The sequence below is a fragment of the Leptinotarsa decemlineata genome, unplaced genomic scaffold (assembly GCF_025532065.1).
Source record: "Leptinotarsa decemlineata unplaced genomic scaffold, Ldec_3_MD MMD2_tig00026282_RagTag_RagTag, whole genome shotgun sequence".
NCBI classification, from domain to species: Eukaryota; Metazoa; Arthropoda; class Insecta; order Coleoptera; family Chrysomelidae; genus Leptinotarsa; species Leptinotarsa decemlineata.
In genome coordinates, this window is record NW_027412668.1 from 16611586 (window position 1) to 16623917 (window position 12332).

The window sequence follows — 12332 nt, forward strand, 5'->3', positions numbered from 1 at the left end:
TTTTCTAAATTGACCTATATCATAGTGAAAAACATTTCAAGTTCCACCATCTAGTCCATATATCGAGCCTTTTAAAATTACTAGAATGTCTAAAATATACAGAATTGAATAACAAAATAAACTCAATAATTCTATATATATTATGCTTTTGTAATTTTTTTACAAATTCAAACATAAAAACTTTAAAAAATTATACATACATTTTTGATAAAATGTGAGATAATAGATTATGATCAACAATTCCTTTGGAGTCAAGTAGAAAAAAACAAAGCAAATCATATAAAAAATACTAATAAATGAGAGAACTACTAATTAACTTATCTTTGCTTTGTTTTATCACTACTTACTCAAAAATATCTGCAAGTGCTGCACTGCAACAATTTTCAACAAATTCTATAGCACACAAGATAATTACTCCATGTTTAATTAACCGTGTACCTGAAAATTCGTGTACAATTTTTTTATACTGTTCATCAGTTTGTTTGAAATTCTCATATACTAAAACAGCTCACTCACTCAAAAGCAGTTTAGTCACACTCATTATCTAGAAGTATACCTCACTCTTTCAAATCTACATATATATTTTTCTTCCATTTGTTTCTTGAAAAATATGAGATGACCCAAGAAGTGAAAATTGTATTTTTGAAAATAAATTAAATGAATTAAAAAACCTCGAGGTTTAATGACCACGAAATCTGCGGAACACCTCTTCATTAATTGAAGAGTAATTGATATTGTAATGTGATTACATCAATGAAGTTTAGAAATTGATTTTCTATAGTTTTTTCATTTTTTTTTCAACTATTTCCATTACACTATAATCGGGATATCTCATATTCAGTATATCATCTAACATTTATGAATGAAACAAATGAAATATCACCGGTGAGCTTGATTGTAGTGATACTTTTCAGTCATCACTATTCTGGGTCCGAGGACATGGCAACGTCACCATTGGTGTTAATAACAAGGGTGTCATCCTCATTGTAGTCAATACTCAGAACTGAAGACCTCCTTATTCTTTTAACACGAGTCCTCTCGTTCTCAGATTCTGAATCAGTCCGTTCTTGTTCACAAACACTAGTGTCACCATTCGCTCTACCGTTAGCCATTTTCAAAGTACAATTTTCTTTTTGAAGCACTTGAACAGTGTCTTTCGTCTTTTTCAGTTCCTGCTGCAGAAACAATATCGTGCTCTGCATGCCATCTACATCTTCATCCAAATCTGCTAGAAAAGAATCTAACTCGTTTTGACTTTGCCTAACTTCTTCTGAGAATATTTTTTGTAGCGCCAGATCACTTTCCAATTTTGCTATCCTTCCTGAGCTCGTAACTTTTCCCAATTCTTCATTTTCTTGATATAGCAGTCTGCATTTTGCCATGAGACGTTTACCAGTATTCGAATCGGGAGTGAATTTCCAAGCAGATAGCTCATTTTGGGTGTCTTCTAGTTTCAATCTTGTTGCTTGCAGCTCAGACCTCAGTTGCTGCAACAAACTATTGACTGCCGGATCCAGTAAAGCTGACCTTAGAGATGATGTTGTTGGGACTTGGGAACTTTTCAAATCATTGAGTTGACACTATAGCAGAGAAATATATGAATGTAAGTTAAATAAAGTAGGAATACATAAATGGTAATCTGAAATGTTACTATCTTGAAATTTCTTGTATCCCAGCACTTTCCAAATATTAAGGTAACTATTTATTAGTTATCTGAAAAAAAATCTCAAAATAGTACCATTTTCAATTAATAATGAGAGTATTCCAATTGACATATGTACCTAATTGATAAATGCTCAAATGTTCTTCAAAATATAATTGAATAATAAAAATAATACCACCTACAAAAGAACTGTTGGATTATTCATCAAAAATATATGGAGTGCAAGCAAGAATTATTTAATAAAAAAGTCTCCAACGATAACCAACCACACCTTACTTTCTCCCTGGTAAGATGCAAGACCATATATCAGAAAAAATGAGTCTACTCAATACAAACTACTCAACAGGAATATTCTTGCAAAAAAATTGATTTCTAGCTAATCAAAAAAAAAACATTTGACTATACGCTCTTTAACTTTCAACAAGACCTATAACAGAGTATATCTAATTAATTTCAAGCTAATCAATGACAATTGTATATGGAACACGTTCGTATTTTCTTACAATTCAAATGTCAAAGTTTCGGCGGCGTTTGTAGCCATCTTCAGGGCTACAATAAAATAAATTTGAAAATAGAGTTGTGGAATTTTCAGAAAAATGTTTGACAATGTTGTTCATCGTGGGTTCTTACCAGAAATGAATATCTGAGTATATTTCCACATAAACAAAAGGTCAAATTGAATACAAAATATGAGGTTTAGTATGTTCAGTTATACAGTGCGGGCATAAATAGTCCTCCGAAAATTTACGTTAAAAAAATCTAAATTTCAGCACTTTTTTATAAGAAAAACAATAGTGTTGCATCACTCGTCGTTGAGAGAGTGTTTCCAACTTTATTTTCAGATAGAAAGGGGATCTTGTGATAACTCGTTTGATAGGAATTTCAATATCCTATGCAAAATTTGTTATTTTTGAAAATCGGACCAGTCGTTCTCGAGTAATTAACAGTTTTATTTTAGTTTTAAGGATCCACAATTAAAAGATAAATATCATAATTTCAAGAAAATTTTTTTTTTATCTCACTTCAGTTTATTCATTCATTGGTCACCATTCACTTCTTGACAATAATGAAGTTTGTTTACACATTTCTGAGGTAATCTTGTTAGGAGCACCTCTCATCATAACCATGAACTCTAAAGTAAACTGCGGTTGTGTAACGTAAACTTTAGATTTTACCAATCCCCACAAAAATCTAAGTGTGTCATATCAGGTGATGCACCAGGTTATTCTAAGGGACTACATTTACCTATCCACTGGTTTGGATAATTGTCATCCCACCCACTTTCAAATCATCCTGATATATTGCCTCCAAATGTTTTTGAGGGACTATGTCGCATTTTATTTCAGAACTCGTCGATAGAAAAACAGGCTTTATTATTGTCAAGGACTGAATAATAAACTTTTGAATATTTATTGGAATAGGCTGGAGTGACTTTTGAATATTTTTTTTTAATTGAGTATGATTTTTATTTTTAGTTCTTTGGCGGATTGTCAGAACAAATATAAAACTGCCAATTACTCGGAAATGCCTAATTCGATTTCCAACAACGAAAAAATATTGGATAGAGAATTGAAATACCTATCCAACAAGTTTATCAGAAGACCTCCTTTCTATATGAAAAAAAAAAGTTGCTGGGGCCCTCTTGGCGACGAGTGATGCAACACTATTGTCTCTCTTATCAAAAAGTACTAAAAATTATACTTTTTCACGTGGATTTGGTCCTATCTCGATATCTTTTACTGTTCAAAAGTTGAGAGGGGGGAACTATATACGTCCACACAGAATACATTGAATTCAATACTGACTACAGAATAATAACAGTCGAAATCTGACACGGAAATATCAAAATAGCCTGCTACTGCAGTTAATTAATACTCAATTACCGGTCATGTCAGTTGCCCCCCACACAAATTATTTATGGTTCCTTCAATTAAACTTATATTCGAAACCAGAATATACGACCCAACGTTTAGTTGATTTCCATTATCCAAAACTTCTTTGTTTCATTCAAAAATGGAGATGGCATTGATTTTAAATATTCTGTTAGCTCAGTTGGGGAAAATAGTGTTCAAGCACTTTCATTGAATTAAATTCCCTGACCGAGGAACCCATACGTGACAGTCTGACTATTCACTAAGTAAGTTGAGCTAAAAATCTAAATATAGTTGATTCAAATAATATGAACACCAGTACAAGTCTGTATATGTGAGAATAAAATATAAATATGAACTAAATAATAGTCTGGCGGAAACATTAATTTAGTTGAAGCAATTTTGAAAATTTGAAATATAATAAGGCATAAAACAACTCGAAAATGAAAAGTTTATGTGTATAATGCAATGAAAATATATGAATAAACTAATAATCTTATAAACTTCACTAACAGAAACGTATATAGTTTTCACTTTTGCAACAGAACAATTGGAAAATATTAGAAAACAAAATTTTTCTTGAAAGTATTGAAACACATTAATACTGTCAATGATTTCCCAAGCCACATTTGCAGTAGAGGCATTTGTGACCCATCCAATCCCACAAAATTTCTTTGGAAGTGTACTGCAGGTTCTCATGTAAAATTTGACTTTCACCCTAAATAATTTTCAATTTATAGCAGACCACTATTATATTCTTCATGCAGTCATTGTTCACTGTGGTTCTGGCATTGAATCTGGTCATTATTACGCAGTGGTCAAAGACGAAACTGACTGGTTCAAGTTTGACGATAGTCATATCACGAAGTGTTCTGGCGATGTTTTGAATTTATTGGAGCCTCTGAAGACACCTTACATTTTGTTTTACGAAAGAGAGGACATTGGCAGATCAAGATCTTCAGATGATGTGGTGCTGCAGGTTTTTCCGGGTTTTCCTGCAGCTGAAAAAGCAAATGCACCACTGGAATCAATGAAGTCGCCCTGGAGCACCAATTAATTTTTGTTGTTTCATAATTTTGTATTACTTTCTTCTTTAATAAATGCTTTTCAATATGAAATCAGAATACAAGAATGTCAAAAACTTTCTAAATAATCGAAGATCTTCTAGAAATGTTATTCATAGTGGCCATGTTTACAACTAAATACAATATTGTCAGATGAAAAAAGGGTACATCAAAGTAATTTATAATTTTGGATGATTGTGAATACTAACATAATAAATGAAATATTTGAAATTACCTGAAAAAAGTGAAAATTCTCTGAAATTTTTTGGATTCACAACTTGTAATTGAAAAGTGAGACAAATAAAACATAAAAGTTTGTTTTTGAATAAATAATTATTTTCTGATGAATGATGAAATGTGTGTATAATCACTATAGAATCTATACACACAAGTGAGTGGTGTTTAAAAAAACAAGTCATATTAAAGGAGTAACATTCAGACAACTGGTCGATCTAGGCTCAGCTCGCTTGAAAGACGCAAGGTTCTAGCCTGGTCTAGATGGTTATGCAATTCCTCGTGCAATAAAAAACTGTAAAACTGTAAACCCATATATTAGCATACTTTTGGAATTAAATTTCATGAGCTAGAAGCCAGCAGCAGTCGGTGAGAACTGGATCCCTAACACTGGTCATAATTATCATTTGAATAACCGTCTGTTACTTTCCATTCATTATCCTTCACCCCTTGAAGTCTTCTGATGATTGCTCTAGAGAAATAGATGATTGACTTTTTCAGTAACATCTCTTTGAATTATTATTTTGTCTGTGTTCTCCACAATATGACTGCTATGTTTAAGCAAATTGAAAGCGCCAAAGGAAAGTTTTGAGATGTTCTTTCAAGCTAGGTATTGTCAGAGATTAGAAAATGCTTCTTCGAACTACCACCAATTTATTCTCATTCCGTCAATTGACTTCATTTTTCCCGTCTCAATAGAATTAAAATAGCTTGTACCATAATTTTTCTAACCCTTGAAATGTTCAGAACGATTGCACCTGATCCACCCTCCTGCAAAACATGGAATGTACAACAAATTGTCCGATGTTTTTGGGTTTCTGAAGGTTTTCATATGCAGATATGAAAATTTGCAGACCATGGCTAATAAACCTGGAAACATCTGACAATTTGTTAGACACCGGCCCTGATAGCTTACACACCATGGAATCTATAATTATCTGTTACATATTCTAGAGAAGCGCCCAATTTTTTAAATAAAAAGAAATGTGTTTAATCTATAATACAATAATACAGCCACGATTCTGAGAGATCAAGCATATGCCTTTTAAAATTCTTCAAAGATATTCAACTCTTTAAAATAAATTTCTAAATTTATGCTTCCTGAGGCTACTTAGTCACCTGAAAAAAATATATTTTCAAGTAGGCCAATGGCCATAACAACAGAAGCCTCATTGAAAATAAATATTTGAGAATTATTAAAGATTTTCCTTAAGAGTGTTTATTCAGCTCTGTTCTAAAATACTTGAGAATCAATAATGGGTTATGTGAACAAATGTATTGAAACCACTCTCTTGAAATAAGAATCCATTATCGAAGGTATCATTAATCTAAACATGAAGGTGGTCACAAACGTGACATAAGCATGATATGTATGTAGAACTAGCTAACTAAACTAATAAATAGTAATAAACTAGTAAAACTATAACTTATTAAAATGTCCTCTATAGACCTCTAAATCTCATAACAAATTTCTTATAATGCAGTATTTTCTATATATGCTATGAGGACAGCTAGAACACTGTGACTGTTGCCTATTTGACTTCGATTATGTACTACATTAGGTATGACAGTTAGAATGCTTTTTATCATGATACTGAAAAATCCTAGAGAAGTTACTTTAGAAATTTCGGGCACATAAAATATATTATTGTTTAGACTACTTTAGACTATGTTACGGAGTATGGAAATACGGTTCCATACTGGTTCAAATAAAGACATAACCGAGAAATGCAATATTTCTCATATGCTACACTATTCATTTAGAATTCAAGTAATAAATTTGTCTACATTAATAATTCCAAATCAGATCTATCTGAATCACATATTACACATAATTTTAATTTTGCTTTTGTCTCTGAAAAGACATGCAGCAAGTTTCGAACTAGAGAGGAAAAAGGAACAAAGCTCATATTATCCATTAAAATGTTGAATGAGAATTTACCATTTCAAATAGTATTAGTATATAAAACATGTATTAACTCAGAAAAACTAGCAGTTTCTCTATTTATCCGAATATAACATTCTGAAAACAAAACTACATTCTAAAAACAAAACTAAGTGGTGGATAGAGGCATAGTGGTAGTTTGTCCAACTCTCAATATAAAGATTTCAAGTACAAATCCCCTTTGGACCATATATTTTTTTATAATTATATTACATGGCCGACGGGACTGCAAAGTAGCAATGATCTTCTTAAGTGGCTTAGGAGGTTAATAATATATCTTCCTCAAACACGACCTCGTTAGGTGAAGCCATAGATAAAAAAAAAAACTTCTCAGAAAATTATTTTGTTACCATTGTATTGCAGGAAATAATAACACAAGCCAACAACTTTTACGATAATCTTAACTAAGTACTGCATAATTTGGTGTCCTGGTTACGAAAAAAATATGTTTCACCCACCAGTTTCTATCATTTTTTCACAAAATAAAGTTTATGTACCAAAATGTATAAGAAACATTTTTAACTACTTAAATATTTTGAAGTTGGCATCATTATTAAAATGTAATGGGGTCGACAATGAAATAAAATATTCTATGGTTAAATTGATGGATGTAGCCGTTACTACGTGGTAGGAAATCATAATGAAGAAAAGAGAAATGAAACTTTCTATGTTTTTTACCACTTTTATTTGTAGCTAACGTTACTGCAGTTTCGTCCTATATGGACATTTTCAAACTTATACATATGAAAATGTCCCTATTGACTTGACAAAGCTACTGTGCTAGCGAAACATGCGATATATTTTTAAAATAAAGTTTGTGGGGATCAAATCGTGAGGTGTAGTTTTTGAAAACTTGAAAGGTGTGTTATTAAATAACGGAAATACTTATGTATCAGCGCCTGTGGCATATTCGATACATATGAAGGAAACTTACGAAAACCTTAATATCATTTTAGAAAAAATCAACTATACAGCTCATGATCGGATGCTGTGTAGGGATTTGAATGTTGTCTCCATACTCCTTGGTCAACAAAAGGGATGTTTTATATGTGAATAGGACAACAGAGCAAGGAATCAACATTGGTCTCAAAAACAATGGCCCTGAAGGAAAACTTTGAGACCTGACATAAAAAACATTTTACACAAAACTTTAGTTGACCCCAAGCAGATTCTTCTACCTACACTTCACATAAGGTTGGGTTTATTTAAACAATTTGTTAAAGCTTTGCCTGAAGATGGTGATTGTTTAAAATATTTGTGTGAAATTTCCTCATTTATCAGAAGCTAAATAAAAAGAAGGGGCCTGGCATCCGTAAATTGATCTTCGATTCAAACTTCGAAGCAACACTGAATGAGAAGAAATATAAGGCTTGGATATCATTTAAAGAAGTTGTGCTTAAGTTTTTGGATAAAGCCAAACACCCCAACTCTAAACTTATCTTGACTTTTTTCCTTAAAACTTAGGTGATGCGAGTGAAGAACAAAGGGATTGGTTTCATCAGGACATAAAAGAGATGGAGAAACAATACTAGGGACAATGGAATATCGAAATGATGGGTGGTTACTGTTGGTCACTTCACAGAGAACAACAAAATGAAATTCATAGGAGGAAAAGCTATACAAGAAATTTTACGGAGAAAAGGGAAAGGAAATATAAAAAATATTATAATTTAAGCATTTTATATTATAATTTGAGTAATTAAATATGATTGTAAGTGAAAATATAGCCAATATAAAAAAACTATGATTTTCTGAATTTGTTTATATCAGATTTTCCCTATTTTTTCAAAGTAATAAATCAATATCATATTGTGAAAGAATGGTGGGTGATAAAAATAAACTGTTATGAAATACGGTTTCACCATACAAAAATGCAAAAGATTTAAATAAATTTGTTCAAAAAGCTTGTACAACAAACATTTTTTTTTTGTTGACCTGTGTAATCAACAATAATGTTAATAGGGTAATAAAACTAAGAAATTGATTGAAGATTGATATAAGTGGTATTTTATTAAAACTTCAACTTAGGCATCATAGATTATGAACTTGAGAAACCTGAGGAATAAAAAAACAAAATTGTATGTATTAATTGTTTGAGATGTGTCAATAAGCTGTTCAGTGAATTTTGGTCCAACTGTTTTCCTACTTAGACATCTTCCTAATAATTAAACTGAAATCCACAGTTGATGGACAAAATTAAAGGAGTTGATATAACTTTTCAACTAAGTAACAAAGCAATTTCAAACTGAGAAATGTAATAAATGAATGATCAAGCAAAATTATTATGTTGGGAGTATGTATTACTGAATTATCTTGTGTTCAAAATTTTTCCTATAGTCAGTAAAATTCATGTACAAATCTTAGCAGTGTTCAATTTAGGCTAAAGATAATTAATTTCACCAAACAAGTTATCACTCTATATGTATTAAACTATATGTATTAAAAGTACCCACTGAAAGTTTGAAAAACACTCATGACATTATATACTACTACCAATCTAAAATACATCAACTGTTTGATTTCATTTAAAATAAATTCTACTAGCTAGTGATGTACATTTTATATGTTCTCGGGAATCATTACCTATACACCACTGCTTTCAAATTAAGCAGGAAACTAAAACATGTTCGTCTAACAATAATGGTTCAACTTGGGGACCTCTTGGCCACGATGGTCTTAAAGTCAAGAATAGCTAACCAGTCAATAGAAAATACCCACTACAAATTTTAGAGAACTAAATAGAACACCCAAAACATCAAAATCATTGTCGAGGTCTGACAGGCAAATTTTTGAAAAAACATGCTTTTCACCATGAAATTTTAGATTATCACTTTTTTAACACTGCACATATTTAAGAACATTTGAGCATTTCAGTATTGCAACTACTAACCGCATAATCTTGAGTTTCCTGCTCTTTGGCAGTCAATCTGCGAATGAGAACCTTTTCCCGCTGTTGTGAATCGATCAGCTGTGCTTTAACCCTTTCGTTGGCCTGTCGCAGGTCGGCGAGTTCCCCTGCAATGAGCACACGTTAACTACCGACCACTTTTCACCGCTTAGCACCTTACACTGCACTGCACCATCATGATACAGCCCGCTAATAACTATCAAACCCCCCAAGACACTAGTACGATTAATAACTGAACTAAGTACCTTCTTGTTGAATTGTTTTTCGCTCCAAAAGGGTAACGAAAGAATCCTGTTGTCTCCAGCGGTTCTGCCACTCTAGCGAGGTCAAACCTCCCATCTCCTGGTCGGTAATTGATACTCTGCAAGGCGCCTTGTCCCATTCTGCAGGGCTACTGGGTTGTTGAACGTCACCTGACTCCGACATCCTGAAAGTCGTCACCGTCACAAAAGACACCGTATAATAAAATATTTTGGATTTCCATAATAAAAGGCCGCCATGTTATTGAACCAAGCGAAGCCGTGGATTTTATTTTCATTTGTCTTACTTACTTGTCGGGAGTTTTCTCAAATTTGATGCTATATAACTACTTTAATTGTCCTGAAAATATATTGGAAACATCTGAAATTCAATAATAGCACCATTTGAAGTATTTAATTCACTTCTAACAACTCGAAAACACTTCGGACACTAAAAACTAAACGCCATTTTAAATTATCTCGGAATTGTTGACAGAAGAAAAGAGAGGACAGAACACAACCACTACCTACTAGTATTTTGTGTGTTCTGCATTATCCATGGTTCTATGACAAATGAAGCATTGAACTTGAATGGAGAAATTTGACTCAATACGCCTCAATGGAAGCAAAAGCCATTAACATAGAGAGAGAATGGAGAAATACTCACTGACAAACAAATATAAAGCTACCCTCCCTAATTCATGCTTTCAGCTTTGTACTTAAGATATAGGATATACGCAAAGGCAATGTGGAGATAGTTTACATCGTTACAATGCATTTAATTTTAGAATTTTGCAAATATTTTTTCTCAGTAATAACTAGTATATTCTCAGTGAATTTGGCAGCGGTGAGATTTCATTTTGCCACCTTTGCCCCCCCATGCCCCCTCCCGGGTTGAGTGCCCTGAAGTAGGAGCTTCCCCCCTCCAGCTATTTAGCGAGGAGGACCTACTACCCCACTCCATCCACCCCCGCTCTCCGAGCGATCCTCAACTCACTTGACATCTGACATCTTTTGGTCGAAAGTCAGCCTTTAGGTGCTATTCTTTCGCGATCGGTACCTTGCCACATTTGCTACTGTGAATGAAGATTTATTACTTTTGTTTCCTTGATTTAATGTCATCACTTTGTATTTTCTTCTTCTCTTTTTTTATAGTCTTTAGCAGTTGATTTTCAAATAATTAACTTATAACTCGATTCGTTGATTGACTGTTGAGGTGTTTGCATCGTGCTGTCTACCCAGGAGTTTTTTGCGACGAAGTTGGATTCAGGTGTGCTTTTTCCTACTAATTTTTCTCAATCTAAAATTTCATTCTCTTTTAACATAAAAGAAAAAAAAAAAACATTTTCTTAGTTTGAGCTAATTTATAATCATGAGTGTTCATTCGGGTGGCGGTTCCCCGCCACCCACAAAAAAATCGTTTTTGCCGGATGATAAAAACTTGAATTATGAAGAGGATCAGGAAAATATTACTTTGGACGAACTTAATGATAGGGAAGTTGAGGAAATAATGAGTTTTAGTAACTCAAGGGCAACTCATTCATCAGATAAGGAAACAGAGGACGATTATAATGAAGAAAAAAGAGAAATTATTCTTTACAAAGAAAACGACCTTGGACCTTATCTGGTGATAGTAGAGGCCAACGAGACCTCAGGCAACAATATTGGTCGATTCAACCACCTAAAGATAGCAAAAGACATATGTGATTTGAAACTTAACCATATTATTAGAATTAAAAACAAAGGAAAAAATAAGATAGGGATTGAATTTAACAATAGGCATGCAGCCAATGATTTTGTTACAAACAAAGATTTAATTGAACAAGGTTATCAAACATTCATTCCGTATAATAGAGTAACATGTAAGGGAATTATTAGAGGAATCTCAGAGGGTATTCACGAGAAGTATTTAAAAAAATTTATCAAAAGTCCATATAAAGTGTTAGGTGTCAAGAGAATGAACAGGAAAGTGGTAAAAGGGGACATTATAGAATATCATGCAACTAGTACTATTCAAATTACTTTTGAAGGCATTAATCTCCCCAAACATGTAGAAATCTGCTACATGAGCTTTAACATTATTCCTTTCATTCCACCAGTCACCCATTGTTTTAATTGCCTCATGTACGGACATACTAAAAAGAACTGCAAGGGAAAACGCAGATGTCACAGCTGCGCAGAACAACACGAGGATGAGGAGGGTTATAATTCATGTCAGTCTGTAAAATGTTTCAATTGTAAAAGTGAATATCACAAAACTCTCAGTAAAGAATGTCCGGAATTTGACAGGCAGAAAAAAATCAGAGAAAAAATGGGTCTAGAAAACCTCTCTTTTCATGAAGCCATTCAATTCTTTCCAAAAAATAACCACTTTAATACTAACAATATAACTGAATTCCCTACCCTTA

The 12332-nt window shown here is 32.8% G+C and overlaps 1 protein-coding gene across 1 annotated transcript; it reads right to left on the reverse strand.

Moving 5' to 3' along the window:
- Positions 1 to 117: 117 nt before the first annotated feature.
- fl(2)d (Pre-mRNA-splicing regulator female-lethal(2)D) lies at positions 118 to 10411 on the reverse strand. The gene is made up of 4 exons (XM_023163461.2): positions 10237 to 10411; positions 9931 to 10112; positions 9668 to 9792; positions 118 to 1580 (listed from the first exon to the last, which is right to left on the reverse strand). Exons 2-4 carry the CDS (start codon positions 10109 to 10111, stop codon positions 921 to 923), a joined length of 966 nt encoding a protein of 321 aa, XP_023019229.1. The 5' UTR covers position 10112; positions 10237 to 10411; the 3' UTR covers positions 118 to 920.
- Positions 10412 to 12332: the final 1921 nt, after the last annotated feature.